This window comes from Camelus bactrianus, chromosome 4 (assembly GCF_048773025.1).
Source record: "Camelus bactrianus isolate YW-2024 breed Bactrian camel chromosome 4, ASM4877302v1, whole genome shotgun sequence".
Lineage (NCBI taxonomy): Eukaryota > Metazoa > Chordata > Mammalia > Artiodactyla > Camelidae > Camelus > Camelus bactrianus.
In genome coordinates, this window is record NC_133542.1 from 35,098,332 (window position 1) to 35,114,898 (window position 16,567).

Here is a 16,567-nt window from a genome sequence, read left to right on the forward strand (position 1 = left end):
AACTTTCCATAATCTAAGGTATGCAGCAAAACCAGTTCTAAGAGGCAAGTTCACAGCAATTCAGGCCTTCTTCAAGGAACAAAAATCTGCAACAAAATAAAAAAAATCACAAGAAGAAGAAAAAAGCCCAAACTCAGCAGAAGGAAGGAAACAAAAGTCAGAGAGGAATTAGAGATTAAAAAAAAAAATAGAAATGATCACTTAAACTAAGAGCTATCTGTTTTGAAAGATAAACAAAACTGACAAACCTCTAGCCAGGCTCATCAAGAAGAAAAGAGAGAGGATCCAAATAAACAAAGTAAGAAATGAAAAAGGAGAAATAAAGACTGATACCACAGAGATATAAAATATTTATAAGACAATGCTATGAAAAGTTATATGCCAACAAACTAGACAACCTAAAGAAAATGGACACATTTCTAGAAACATACAGCCTGCCAAGACTGACTCAAGGAGAAACAGAAAATCTGAATAGACCAGTCACTAGAAGTGAAATAGAATCTGTAATTTAAAAAAAAACCCAAAAACCAAACAAACAAAAAAACTCTCTGCAAGCAAAAGCCCAGGTCTAGATGGTTCAGTATTTTTTCAACACTTAAAGAATTAATGTCAATACTTCTCAAACTCTCCCCAAAAAATCAGAGAGGAGGGAACACTCCTCAACTGAGTTTACAAGGTCAGCAACATCCTAGTATCAAAGCCAGGAAAGGACACTACCAGAAAAGAAAACTACAGGCCAAGATCCCCGATGAATATAGTTGCAAACCTTTTCAACAAAATACAAGCAAACTGAATTCAGCAGCATATTAAAACGGTCAGACACCATAATCAAGAGGGATTTATACCTGGGATGCAAAGATGGTTCAAGACACACAAAATCAATGTGATACATCACAGTAATAGAATGACAGACAAAATTGTATGATCATTTCAGTAGACAGAAAAACTGCATTTGACAAAATTCTAATCCCTTTCACAATAAAAATTCTTGACAAATTAGGTACAGAAGGAATGGACCTCAATATAATAAGGGTGGTATATGACAAGCCCACAGCTAACATCATACTTGGTAGCGAAAGGTTAAAAGCTTTTCCTCTAGATGAGGAGTAGGACAGAGGTGCCCACTCTCAGCACTCCTATTCGACATAGTGCTGCAAGCCTTTGCCAGAGCAATCAGGCAAGAAGGAGAAATAAAAAGGCACCAGAATTGGAAAGGAGGAAGTAAATTTGTCTCTATTTGCAAAAGACATGATTTTATTTATAGAAAACCCTAACTATTCCACAAACGCTGTTAGATCTAACTAACAAATTCAGTAGAGCACAGGATACCAAATTAACAGATAAAAATTAATAGCATTTTTCTACACTAAACACAAATTATCTGAAAAATAAATTTTTAAATAATCCCATTTCAATAGCATCAAAAAGACTACCTAGGAATAATATAACCAAGAAAGTAAAAAAATCTCTACCCTGAATACAAGACACTGATGAACGATATAAAAGATGACACAAATAAATGGAAATATATCTCATGTTCACGGATGGGAAGAATTAATATTGCTTAAGTGTCCATATTACCCAAATCCAAATGTAATTTTGATCAAGATTCCAATGGTATGTTTTAGAAGTGGAAAACATAATCCTAAATTTTATATAAAACCACAAAAACCCTGAATAGCCAAAGCAATCCTGAGAAAGAAGAATGAGGCTAGAGGCATCACACTTTCTGATTTCAAGCTATATTATAAAGCTATAGTAATTAAAATAGCATGATACTGGCATAAAAACAGACACATGGACTAATGGAACAGAACTGAGAACCCACTGTTGGGAGGGTATAGCTCAGTGGTAGAGTGCATGCTTAGTATGCACCAGGTCCTGAGTTCAATCCCTAGTAACTGTTAAAAAACAAACAAACAAACCTAATTACCACCCCCCACACACACACAAAATAAAACAACAAAAACAGAATTGAGAGCCCAGAAATCAACCCATGCATATACAGTCAACTTTTACAAGGGAGCCAGGAATACTCATTGGATAAAGACAGTCTCTTCAATAAATGGTGCTGAGAAAACTGGATATTCACATGTAAAAGAATGAAACTAGACCTCTGTCTTACACTACTCAAGAAAAGCTAACTTAAAATGGATCAAAGACTTAAGCATAAGACCTAATACCATAAAACTCCAAGGGGGGAAAAAAAACAGGTAAGAAGCTCCTTGACATTGGTCTTGGCAATCATTTTCTGGGTCTGACACCAAAAGCACAAATAATAAAAGCAAAAATCAACAAATGGGACTGTATTAAACTTAAAAGCTTCTTCACAGCAAAAGAAATAAACAAAATGAAAAGACAACCTACAGAAAGGGAGGAAATATTTGCAAACCATATATCAAATGAGGAGCTATTATCCAAAATATATAAACAATGCATACAACTCAATAACAACAACAAAAAAATCTAGTTTAAAAATGGGCAGAGGAACTAAACGGAAATTCTTCCAAAGAAGATATCCAAATGCCCAACACATACGTGAAAAGATGCTCAACATTATTAATTTTCAGGGAGATACAAATCCAAACCACAATGAGATATCACCTCAGCTGTTAAAACAACTGTCAACAAGACGACAAGAGATAAGGAGTGTTGGTGAGATTTCTTGGAAATGAGGTCTCATTGGTGATATTAAAGGTATTCAAAATATGAGGACTGAATGAAAATGCCTAAAAGAGACTTCTTATGCTTGTATAAACAGAGTTTAAAACTTAAGGAAAACCTGCTGGAGAAAAGGGAGCCCTTGTACACTGCTGGTAGAAATGTAAATTGGTTCAGCCACTATGGGAAAACAGAATGGAGGTTCCTCAAAAAAATTTTTTAAGACTACCATATGATCCAGAGATCCCACTTCTGGGTATACATTCAAGGGAAATAAATATAGGATATCAAAGAGATACATGCACTCCTACGTTTACTGCACCATTATTCACAATAGCCAAGGTAAGGCAACAATCTAAGAGTCCATCAATGAAGGACTGGATTAAGAAGATGTGGTAGATAAAGACAATGGAATATTGTTCAGCCATGAGAAAGAAGGAAATCCTGCTATTTGTGACAACATGGATTTGCCTTGAAGACATTAAACTGAGATAAATTAGAGAAAGACAAATACCATATGTTATCACTTGTATGTGGAATCTGAAAAAGCCAAACTTGTAAAAACAGAACATAGAATGGCGGTTACCAGCGGCTGGGGGGCCAGGAAATAGAAAAGATATTGTTTAGGTGTACAAGCTTGAAACTTGTAAATAAATAAATCCTGGAGATCTAATGTACAATATACTGATTATAGATGATACTGTATTATAGACAAACTCGCTAAGAGATTAATCTTTATATTCACCACAGAAAAAGAAATGATAATTACATGACATGATAGAGGTATTAGCTAATGTTACAATGGCAATCATATTGCAATGTATGTTTATGAACTCAACACTGTACACCTTAAAGTTACATGTGTCAATTATATCTCAAAATAATAAAAATTGAGTATCTTACATACAGCAAATGAAACAACTGATAAAATGAAAAGGCAACCACTGATAAAACAAAAAGGCAATCTACAGAATGAGAGAAAATATTTACAAATCATGTATGTTAGGGGATTAATATCCAAAATAGATAAATAACTCATACAACTCAATAATCAAAAAAATTTGATTTTAATATTGGGCAGAGAAACTGAATAGACATTTTCCCAAAGATATACAAATGGCCAATAGATACATGGAAAAGTGCCCAACATCATTAATCAGGGAAATGCAAATCAAAACCACAATGAGATGTCATCTCACACCTGTTAGAAAGGCTGTTCTCAAAAAGACAAGAGGTAAGAAATGCTGGCGAGTCTGTACAGAAAAGGGAACCCTTGTCCATGGACCCGAAGAATTAGTATTGTTAAAACAGTCACACTACCCAAAGCCATCTACAGGTTCAACACAATCCCCAGCAAAATATCAAAGCCATTCTTTACAGACAGAGAAGAAACAATCCTAAAATTTATGTGGAACCACAAAAGACCTCGGATAGCCAAAGCAATGCTGAGAAAAAGAACAAAACCAAAAGTATCACACTTTTTTATTACACACTACAATGGAAAGCCATAGAAATAAAATAATATGTATTGACAGAAAAATAGACACATAGACCCATGGGACAGAATAGAGAGCCCAGAATTAAATCCTAGCATATGTGGTCAACTAATATTCAACAAGGAAGCCAAGAACACCCAATGGGGAAAGGACAGTCTCTTCAACAAATGGTGCTAGAAAACCTGGAGAAACACATGCAAAACAGTGAAATTGAACCCCTATTGCACATCACTCATAAAAATTAACTCAAAATGGATCAAAGACTTAAACTTAAGGCCAGAGACTATAAAACTTCTAGAAGAAAACATAGGGAAGAAGTGCATCGATGTTGCTCTTAGAAAGGATTTTTTTGACATGATACCAAAGGGACAAACATCAAAAGCAAAAATTAACAAATGGGACTACAACAAACTCAAAAGCTTCTGCATAGCAAAGACACAATTAACAAAATTAAAAGGCAGCCTACAGAATGGGAGAAAAATTTTGCAAGTCATGTACTGAGTAAGGCATTAACATCTAAAATATATAAAGAACACAGCTTAAAAATTTTTTTTGATTGATCTTGTGCCCCATCCATACAAAACAAAACAAAAAATATGCAGAAGACCTAAACAGTTATTTTTCCAAAGAGGACATCAAAATGGACAACAGGCCCAGGGGAAGGTGCTCAACATCACTAATCATCAAAAAAAAATGCACCCAAAACAACTGTAAGACATCACCTCAGACACGTTAGAATGACTATTATGAAGAAGACAAGAAAACAACCAGTGCTGGAGAAGATGTGGTGAAAAGAAACCCTTATACACTGTTTATGGGAATGTAAATTGCTCCAACCACTATGGAAAGCAACATGGACGTTCCTCAAAATATTAAAAATAGACCTACCACACAATCCAGCAATTCCACTTCTGGGAATATACCCAAAGGAAATGAAAACCCAAAGGAATTTGGAAAGATGTGTCCACCCCATGTTTATTGCAGCATTATTCACAATAGCCCATTGTGAAAGATATGGAAACAACTCAGATGCCCACCAACAGACGAGTGGATAAAAAAGATGTGGTATATACACAACGGCGTATTATTCAGCCACAAGAAAGAAGGATATCCTTCTTTTTTGTGACAACATGGATGGACCTTGAGTACATTTTGGTAATGAGATAAGCCAGATCACTTATATGTGGAATCTAAAACACACACACACACACACACACACGCACACGATATCAAACATGTTTAGAAAACAAAACAAGAGTAAAACAGTGGTTACCAGGGTGTTGGGGTAGGGGGATAAGACTGAGGGTGTTTAAGGGTACCAACTTGTAACAAGTACCAAAATAGCCATAGAGATTTCATGTACAATTAAGCACACAGTAATATTGTAATGAGTATGTAATGTATTAATTATTGTTACAACAGCAACCATATTACAATATATAAAGGTACCAAAGTAACATGATGTGTACCCTAGATTTACACAATGTTACATGTCAAATTTATCCAACAAAAGAAAAAAATGATACAATGATCTAGTAAAGACTCATGCTATTTCATAACATTCTTTTGATTAGTAATCATTTTGCACAGTAACAAAATGCACTTCTATAGAATCAGAAAAAATTATTTGAAATACATGAATTTTAAATAAAAATGTGACAGGAATAAAATAACGTTCTGATCATTCATGAAGATTGGAAAAAAAAGAAGGAAAAGGAAACCGTTGTGCACTAGTGGTGTAAATATAAACCGGTGCAACTACTAGGGAAAACAGAATGAAGATTCTTCAAAAATTATAAATAAAACTACTCTATGATCAAGAAATCACTTCCGGGTATTCATCCAAAGGAAACAAAAATCATTATTTCAAAAAGATATATGTATCTAATGTTCATGGCAGCCTTACTGACAATAGATAAGACATGGAAATAACCTAAGTGTCCACTGAATGTATATTGTTTATATAACTGCATATATATTACACACACACACAATGAAACATTATTTAGCCATAAAAAGGAAGGAAATCCTGCCATTTGCAACAATATGGATGAAACTTGAAAGTATTATGCTAAGTGAAATGTCAGACAGAGAAAGATAAGTAACTATATAATCTCACCTATATGTGGCATCGAAAAGAGAAAATCATACAAAAGGAAAATAGATTGATGGTTGCCAGAGACCAGGCAGGGGTGGGGGGGTATTGTCAGTGAAATGGGTGGAGGAGGTCAAAAGGTATAAACTTTCAGTTATAAGATAAATACCATCTGGGGATGTAATGTACAGCATGGTGACTATAGTTTACAATACTACATTGTATATGGTTATGGGGTTGGGGGGAGGAGGGAGTGGGAAGGGATAAATTGGGAGTTTGAGATTTGCAGACACTAACTAATATATATAAAATAGATAAACAAGTTCACACTGTATAGCCCAGGGAACTATATTAAATATCTTGCAGTAATTTACAGTGAAAAAGAATATGAAAATGAATTTATGTATGTTCATGTATGACTGAAAAGCATTTATGCTGTACACCGGAAACTGACACGATGTTGTAAACTGACTATAGTTCAATAAAAATATGTATATTCAATGCTCAAAAAAAAAGTTGTGATATATATATATATATATACACACAATGGAATACTACTCAGTGATAAGAAACCATGAACTAATGCCATCTGCAGAAACATGGAGGGACCTAGAGGTTATCATACTAAGTGAAGTCAGTCAAACAAATATCGTATGGTATCGCTTATATGTGGAATCTAAAAAAAAATAACACAAGTGGACTCATTTATAAAACAGAAACTTAGACACAGAAAAGAAACATGGTTACTGGGGGAAAAGAGGGAAGAGAAAATTAGGAGTTTGGGATTAGCAGATACAAAGTATTATAGACAAAATAAACAACAAAGTCCTACTGCCTAGCACAGGAACTACATTTAATAGCTTGTAATAACCTATAATGAAGATGGAATATGGCAAAGTGTGTGTGTGTGTGTATATACATGTATAACTAAATCACTATGCTGTACACCAGAAAGTATCACAACATTGTAAATCAGCTATATTTCAATTTTTTTTTAAAAAAAAGAAAGCAATGAGAAAAAAAGAACCGGTCATTCATTGACAATATTTTTCATGAAGGAGGTTGGGAGGTAGTTTTCAACATGTATCTGGAAGAGAGTCTTTTCTAGAAGAAAAGCATTTATAACTGTTTTTCCAGAAAGCAATTATTTTCACTCAGTGCTGAGCATCTAGTCTGCGTTCAGTAAGTTCCTGCTAATGAGCAACCCTATCCTCACATTTTGTACGAGTCACCAGCAAGTATCCTCTACATAAGAGAAATACGCTAAAGCTCTGAGGGAATTAAAAGTAGTGTTAAAAGCAGATTCAGCTATCAGCAGACATCTCTGGCAAGTAGTACACGTGGCTTATATTTCTGTCTATTCGCTCTGCTGTAGTTCCTGATCTTTTGGGGAATGCACTGCTTCTGTACCAAGAATTCCAGGGCCCCTTTTTCAGGCCTGTTGACTGAAACCGGAGTGGGGCAGCTCCTTCCTTGTGCTAATAAGAGATTTAGCTAGGTCTCCAATCCACAGATCTTACGTGGGGAAACTACTCAGGTGATATCTGTCCTTTAAATCAGTGGCTCTCACTCACTTATTTATTTTATGCAGTTAAGAATCACAGGGAGACTTTACAAAACAAAATAAAACAAAGCAAACAAAACAAAACCACAGACCACTGGCCCCACTTTAGGTATTTTGGTTTTGGAAGGAAAGGTAGTAATCTGTATTTTTAACAAGTACCTTCCAGAAAGACTTCAGACCACACTGCTTTTAATAGTGCTTTTCCATCTTCTACAACAGCATACACGGCATGAACATTCAGTAAATACTTTCTGATGCTGAGATGGAAATCAACAGAATACATATACTTATATATTCTCCCATAATACCATCAAAGAGGAAGCAAATGAAGGTCCTTCCTATAAATAAGGCATAACAGATGACATGCAACCCACCAATTCAAATGACTTTAAGATGGCTGGCAGAATAGCTTAAGGCACAGGTTTTTGGTTTTGTTTTGTATTAACTATTCTTAACCCAGTAAGCCCTCACCAATTTCTTAGTGTCAAGTTGAATTTTTGGTCAGATGGATTTCTAGAGCATCACCCAATATTCTAGAATCAATTCTACTTCTGAATGAAACATCATGCAAGAGGGTTAAGTTGTTCTTCTAGTTCAAATAGGTAAAAGCAAGCCCCCGCCCCCAAGTTAGGCTGTGCTGTGGATTTATCGTGAGGCTGCAGGGACAGGGTGGTTAAGGCAGTCATTTCGTGGAGCTGGCGCAGGTGAGAGAGATAAAGGAAGAGGCCACACCCGGACCAAATGCTCCTGCAGCTTCTTCGCAGATGGCTCTTCAAATTTCTAAAAGGGTGCAGAACCCAGCCTCTTGCCAGCTCCCCACTTTTAAAAACCTGCTCCATTTCCACTACATTTGCAAAATGCTTTCTGCATCCCTCCCTGCTAGCCAGCACAAACCTGGAGACAGCTGGAGGTCACTGAGAATTCTGCCCAAGTGCACATCTGTTTTTAACTGTCTGATTGTGTAGCCTGGACAAGAGAGAGGAGATACTGAGCATGCTGAACTGACTGACCCAATAAATGCTGCCCCCTTACTGGGGAGGATGCAGATCCTTTCCCAATCTGTTTCCAATCTTTCCTTGAAGGTGCCTGCGATTTAATCAGCTAACAGCCATTGTTGACTGTTACTAAAAGAAGAGGCGAATGATACCTCTCTGAGCTGCATAACCCTTTACAGATAAGTAAAATGAACAGCTACCAATAATGGGTTCCCACTCCAAAAGGTATACTGAGAAATAGCCTGGTGCAATCATAAATGCAGAATTAAATGAAACTGAACTTAACCTCTTGACCCTTCTTTTACTCCAAGCTCCCTCTTTAAATCAAAGTGCTTAAAAATTCTTCAAGAGCATGGAAAAGTGAGAGTTGTGGCAGAGAGAGAATCTTTAGAGCCAGGTAGTGGGGGCAAAGGTTAGCCTTCTTGATTTGTTTTGAATAGACTGTAACACCCAAGCTTGCCAAGTTATCAAATTTCTTTGGTATTTCAAAAAACGTAAAATGAAATGTCAACAGGGCAGCAATAGCTTTCTGTAGCTCTTCACAGAAAGTCTAATTCATTTCAAAACCGTGCCTCTTGGGAGGTGAGAAGGACGCGCTGGTACCACCAGAAATGAAAATTAAGCCTCTCCTGAAAGTCAAGGGTGGGTGAAAAAACTGCAGACACCCCTGGCTGGCAAAGGCCCCGAAGGATACTTCTTTGATTTCCTCCAAAGAGGCCACAATGTCCGTTTCAAACCTTTAAGGGGTTGTTTTAAGGCAGTAGTTCTCAAATTGTGGTCCTGGGACCAGCAGCATTAGCTGGGAACTAACTGGTGATAATGTTGAACTTCACCTGAGCCCTGAGATTCAGGAAAACAGCAAAGGTTAAGGAATGCCGACCCCTTTTGTGTTCTGGAAAAGGCTTGTACAAGAAGACCCAGAAGACCTGAGAAACTCACAGGTGCCCCCTCATTTACCTATGATGAGGCCAGACACAGACCCTCCAAGACAAATGATTAGCTGAACTGCTGACTGATCAGAACAAAATGCTTATTAACTAGCATTCGATTAAGCTTCTCGCCTTCTTCCAGGTCCCTGAGCTTTGGCCATACAACAATCCCTCCCTTAACAGCCCGTCCTGGGAATAGGCTGGGCTCAGGTTAAAACACTCTCCTGTGGGCAACGCATTCCAGTTATGCTTTCATCGCATGTCCTCACCCCTTGTTCTTTCTAGCCTTGCTTATTCCTCCCTATAAAAGAACCCCCCTTTTGCCTAACCCTAGGGACTTGCAGTTCTTACAGTCAGAGGTTCTGCTACTGCAACAGTCCCCATCCCTCTGTTACAACAGTGCCTTTCCTTCTTTCAATAAACCTTTCCAATAAAGTCTCTCGTTACTCAATCCAGACTCGTTTTCTTTTCCTTTTCTTTTTATTTGATGTCAGGCCACGGCCTATAACTTCTAAGTGGGAAACTGGGGGATGGGGAGTGGTGCGCCTGGAAATCAATTTCTGAACAAATGCTCCAGGAAGTTTGAGAACCACTGATTTACGGCAACCTCTCGACACTTAATTCCCTCCCACCTGTGTTTCACTCACGATCGCTTAAGTGCAAGCTGTTTCTGAGGCTTAAGGTGGACATATTTTTTAGCATCCCCACAGATCATCCATCTCATCAAGTCATTTCCCAATGACAAACGAGGCCACCCAGCGCCCGTCTCCCCTCCTGGCCAAGCGTGATGTTGAGCAAGCCCGAACCCGCATACACTTACATCTCCATCCACCGGCCTCTGGTCGTCACAATCCCTGGTGGGACTAATGTCCTGGCGCATGACCCAGATGGGCTCTTTGGGCTCGTCGGGGGTGTAAGGCGAACGGATGGTCCTGGTTTTCACCTCCTCGATGGCCTCCTTGATGTCTTTGATGGCCAGCGAGATGGCATCCCTCTTCTCCTTGCTGTACCGCTGCACCACCTCGCCGCCCGCGCTGCCTGCCGCCCGCTGCTGCCCCGCTGGCGCCTGCGGCCCGGGGCTGTCGGGGCGACCCCCGCCCGGGGTGGGGGCGCGCTCCAGGTCCTGCTCGGCCTCGGGCATGTCCTCTGCCGCCTTGTCGAGGCTCTGAGAGCTCATGCTCTGCTTGACCTCGGCCACGATCTGGTCAATGTCCTCCTCCTGCTCGTAGCTGTCCATGCGCGGGTAGGGCGCGAACTCAGCCTCCTTCTCCGGGCTGTCGGACTCGCCATCTGAGCGCTCGTCATAGTGGTGCAGCCGCGCGCCCAGGGCCTCCTGCCGGTACGCCGCCGCCTCGTCGCGCTCCTGCTCATACAGCCGCAGGCCGTCGCGCGCGTCCAGCTCGGGCGCGTCCCCGATCTCCTCGTACACGTGCTCCTGCATGCCCCCGTAGTCGGCGTAAGGCTCGGCGTAGGGCTCGTCCTCGCCGCGGTGGAAGAGCCGGTGCGTGTAGACGTAGCCCGAGTACGCCGCGTTCATGGCCTCCTCGTGCTCCAGCGAGTGGAAGTGCAGGTGATTGGGCAGCGCGCGGCGGTGCGTGGCCTCGGCGTGCTCGGCCTCCGCCTGCTCCGTGTATTCCTCCGCCTCGGGCCGGTACTGCACGGCGTATGCGCTCTCGTCCTCGGGGTCCTGCGCGCGCTCCGCGTCGTAGCCGTCCTGGGCCGCGGCGATCACGTCGCCCTCGGCCGTGTCCGTGTGGTTGTGGAAGCCGCTCTCAGTGCTGGCCGAGCGCGCCAGGCACTCACCGCGCTCCTCTTCCTCCTGCTGCTGCCCGGGCTGGGCGCAGAGGTCCTCGACGGCGCGCCCGCGCGGGGGGCGGCCCGCATAGCGCTGCTGCTGTTGCTGCTCCTCCTCCACCTCGGGGTGTTCCAAGTCGGCCTCCACCGACTCGTTCACCTCGCCGCCTGCCGCCTCGTCGGTCATCTCCACCTCCGCGGCCCCTTCCAAGTGGTTCATGGTGGGCGTCGGGGTCGGCTGGGAGAGAGGCTGGGCTGGCTCACTGCGAGCTCATTTTGCTCCACCCGGCTGGAAGAACGAGAAGGGGAGGGGCTGTTAAGTGGTTCAGGCTGTAGTCAGGTGCTGAGTGCCAAGATAACCATAAAAACAGCTGTTATTGATCCTTTCTGAATCTGGGTCATTTAAACAGTGATTGCAATTTTAAGCTCAATCTTTAGTGCACCTTCTTCGTAGCACGTGTGGTAATTTGTAATTACGTACCTTCTTGTTTAATTGCTTAAGGCTTTCTCCCTTCCCCACCCCTCAGACTGAGAGCCCTAGTGAGCCTTTAGTTCCTCATCAGGGTTACTATTCGGTTCCATTTCTGATGCATCTGAATAGAGTACTACTAAATTGAACGAGCCAATTGACGCATTTTCCATCTGCTAAGGGATAAATCTCTCTAAATTAAACTAGGATCCTAGATACTTTAGAAATGATTCTTTAAGTAAATTTCAAGGGGAAAAAAATCATCCTGGAATGTTTTGAAGCCATTGCTGTCAATACAAATACGGAGCCATTCTGGGGGAGGCTATCAGCCCTCAGCAGTTCTCATCCTGTCGTTACTGGCTCTGCTGCCTCCGCGAAGTGGCTTCATTTTCTGTCTCTCACTATGAGAACAGACTCTCGTCCTACAGCAGGACGTTAACAGCTATTACACAAAGGAAAAAGACTCCGTGGTCAAAAGCGGAGTTGGAATTGATTTTCCATTGTGAATATTCAAGGGAGGGGGGGGAGATACAGGATGCAGGGTTCCTTCTCAAACTTATTTGAGAAACACTTCTTTTCTAGAGGCTAGTGTTCTGACAGATACACTTAAACACATACTGACTAGCTAACACTCACTTCCCTCATATATCCCGGATCTAAAATTCTTTGATTCTATGAATTAGCATTATAGCTGATACTGGATAACATGCTCATTTCCTTAAAATATGAGTAGGCCTCTTTCCTTATTTCCAGAGGGACTTGTAGCTAAAGAGAGAGTTTTGTTTTCAACCTCTCTCAATCCTTCTTGTCACAAAATAGCTTTCTAGCATAATCTGTGTACAGTGTGTGGAAACAAATACAAAGGATGCAAAGAACAACAGAAACAGGCAGGATCCCGACAATTTCAAGACACTGTGGCAAGTGGGTTCAACGTGTGAACTTTTCTCACAGTGTTCTTTTGGAGAGCTCAGCTTACAAATGGACAAAACATATGGGAAGTGAACTCTTTAATGCATCAGCAGAAAGCTCCTGGAGGACCAGGGACATCTGACTGACTCTCTAACATTAGGATGCATTATAGCTACTCAACACCAACCACAATTACAGCAGTTTCCTTCAAGCACTATGACAGCCAGCAGTAAAGGAGGCCATTATGGAGCTACCAAACTCATCTTAAAGCAGAAGTATCGCCTTTCCCCCATTCTTTGATGGAAAAAGAGGCAGCCAGGTAAAGATCTGAGGGCAGGGCCTTGAGGTGAGAAAGGCCTTGCTGTATTCAAAGACATAAGGTGTCTTCACATAAGGTGTGTGAAGTGAGTAAGGGATGATGTGGTAGGAGGTGAGGATGGGGAGACAGGAGGGGGCCAGCAGGGCTCCCATTGTCCTCACGGTACTCTCTCTGTATTTATTATGTATTATATATAATTTTATTATATTACCTGTCATTCTGAGTAACTGTTCTTTACAAATAACATGAAGTCCTTGAGAAAAGAGGACACATCATTTATCTTTGATTCCCCAGTGCCAAGCACAGAAGGTACACAGTAAGTAGTCAATAAATTTTTAGTGATTAAGAAGAAAAAAATTATCTCCCATTCCCCAATATCAGGGGCCTTTTAGATAATGGCATGCCTAGCCTTTGGAGAACTCATTTCTTATTTCCATCTTGAATCTTTGCTGCCCTTATCTACCCATGCAACCTTCTCCACCTTCTTCTGATGCTTTACGTGCCCAAAGAACTCTAGTGAGTCAACACTTCCCTACTTTTGAGTGCACTGGTCCAGTTGGCATTTATCAGATATGTACCAGGCACTGTGCAAGGCAAGGAGGATGCCAAGTGTCTAATCCACGGGCCCAGCCTTCAAGGGCTAACAGCTTTGATAATTATCATACCTGGTGATAAATGCAAAACGGAAATAAGTTCAAGCTACAAAAGGAGATGAGCTAAAACAACGACAACGGTATCACCTTTGTGAATCATGCAAGTGCTGCTGGCCTTATAGGGTCTGGATTTCATAGCTCGTAAGCATCCTGGGAACTGAGGCCTAGGAGAAGAGTGCCATCATCTAGTCAATGTCCCAGATTATGAACCATGTGCCTCTGGGGGCTGAGAGAGTAGAAGGGAGGAGATGCAGCTGGTTGAAGAAAATCCTCCCCCTCCACAAAAAGGCTTGATGACCTGGAGGACACAGGCAAGACAGTCCCCTCTGCAGGAGCAGCCACACAACATGAGGACGGGGTGCTGTGGCATCTTGGCTGCAGGGGTGATGGAATCCAGACTGCCAGCAGTGACGCACAGGTGGCTTTCTGGCTCCTGGCTCTGGAATGTTCCACAGCTAGGCTGGAAAAAGTGAACACCACTGCAGTGCACCATTTAGAAATAACACATTTTGTGATTCAGCAGTTAAATCCAGGCAGCTCATAATGTTAGCTGAGGCTCCTGTTGGTTTGGGATTAACAGAAGGGGAGGCTGTAAATTACTTTGGTTGATCTCTTCTTCAGTAGTTGTTAATAAGAATTTCCAGTAGACTGTCCCTTTTAACACATTCAGAAGTAGTTTTAGAAGGGTCTGACTGAAGACAAAATGCAATGTAAAAAAGAATGAAAGAAATCACACCAGGTTGTTAACCTGGAGAGTTATTGTGTGTGTGTGTGTGTGAGGGCCGGGGGAGTAGAAATGCAGGTGTAGGGAAACACATGAAGGTGGAGCCGGGACAAGTGGGAAAAGAGGAAGATTGTACTAGCCATTCTCCCTTCTGAAAAAACTAGATTGAACAATATGATTTCACTTATATACGTTTTTATACTTCTGCAGATATTTAAAGTAGTACAATTGTCTCCCGTGGACTTAACGAATGTTGCTTGTCTTTCCCTGCTGGAGTTGCAAGCAAAAGTCCTATTTCTTGGGACTGCAGCTTGTCCTAATCCACCTGCACACCTACTGTTCCAGTCAGCGTGATGTCTGCTATGAAGCCAAATACTGTCCATGACACTGAGACCATTAATTTCTATAGCAACAGTTGTAGTTGCCAAACAAATTATGCCCTGGATGTAGTGCACACACACACACACACACACACACACACACACACACACACACACACACACACACACACACACACACACACACACACACATGCAATCTGCATAGGCTGGGAGATTAATGATTCTCATTTAAAAAAAGAGAGAGAGAGAGAATAAGAATATCCAGGTATCCTTATCTATCCTCCCTACCCTATACATGTGTTTTCCTTCCGTGAGATCGATTGTGAAACATCTATAGGGGATCCAAAGGACATGAAGAATCCCATTCAAATCATCAGCTCATCTAAACACAGTGCTTCTGTTTATAAAAAGAGTAGCATATAAAAGACAGAAGTAAAAAGGACGAGTTCTTTAAAGCTTAGTCTCCTTTGAATCCTTTGGAAATTAAATTCAATGATACTGGGAGCCAAGATGGATACAGAACACACATTTCTCCTTCCTAAAATCCCTTTCAGTTTAAATAGGCTCATGTGGTCAAAAAAAGCCTCCTCACACAGAATATCTTGCCTCAGCAAACTATTATTTTGTTTTCCCTGATATCCTTGTGCCTGAAATTGTGAAGTGTGGCTTGGCAGATGGTACTGGTGATGGTTTCAGAGTGAGCTGAGTACCAGATGTCAACCAGAATGAGGTCTCTGTGATTGGAACTCAGGGATGTGTCCCCGATCCTGTCCGGCTTCAATGAAGACATGCGGGCTGGACATCTGCAGTTTCCCTCTCAAGATCCACTTTGCCCCTTCTCCACTCCACTCTGTGCCCTGTGGGCCTCTATGGGCTGGATCAATAGCCCCCTGTTCCTCTGGCTTCTGTCTGGGTTGGCCAATGGAAAGCTCTTGTGGATCTGCCCCCTAATCTTCCTTCCATCCAGTGATTTGGGTTCTTCCCCTATGGACAGACTGCCCCAATGCTGGCTGCCTCACGACCCTGGTTACCCTATTTTCTGGATCAAGAATGCCAACGACTTGTCTAGATGGCCACTTGTTGATCCCTTAGAGATAGTGGGCTGTCTGCTGGACCACACTTTTGTCTATATGGCAGCTGGATTTCCCTTCCAGCACCTGGCCAGCATAGGTAGGTGGGTCCTGTCCTTCTCAACAAGCCACTGTAGACTCTATACATGCATGTTTCAAGGCCACTGCCATTGCTCAAAACACTATGGCTACTCCTTTATAGAAACAGCTTTCACAGTTAATTTTTGGGATGTGAAGTTACCAGCAAATCGTTCTCAATATTCTATTCTAATATTAAGTCATATTTGATGTTGACTTCAAAGGATTACCACCACCTTATTTACAAGAGTTGGCTATAAATGGTGCTTAACTGTAATGGAAAAGAATCTGAAAAAAGTATACGTGTGTGTGTGTGTGTGTGTGTGTGTGTGTGTATAACTGAATCACTTTGCTATACACCTGAAAGTAACACTGTAAATCAACTACACTTCAATAAAAAATAAAATTGAAAAAAATAGTGCTTAATAGTTTTCAAATATCAAATTTATACCTAAAGGATCATCCTGTCA

At 41.3% G+C, this 16,567-nt stretch overlaps 1 protein-coding gene across 3 annotated transcripts in view; it reads right to left on the reverse strand.

Annotated features, from left to right (window-relative positions):
* The window catches only part of APBA1 (amyloid beta precursor protein binding family A member 1), a 210,192-nt gene that overhangs the window by 67,779 nt on the left and 125,846 nt on the right, over window positions 1–16,567 (reverse strand). For all 3 annotated transcript variants that reach the window (XM_074361664.1, XM_074361665.1, XM_010952751.3), the window contains exon 2: window positions 10,561–11,823. In XM_074361664.1, the coding sequence (XP_074217765.1) occupies window positions 10,561–11,754 (1,194 nt within the window). In that variant the 5' untranslated portion in view covers window positions 11,755–11,823. The remainder of the gene's footprint in view (window positions 1–10,560; window positions 11,824–16,567) is intronic.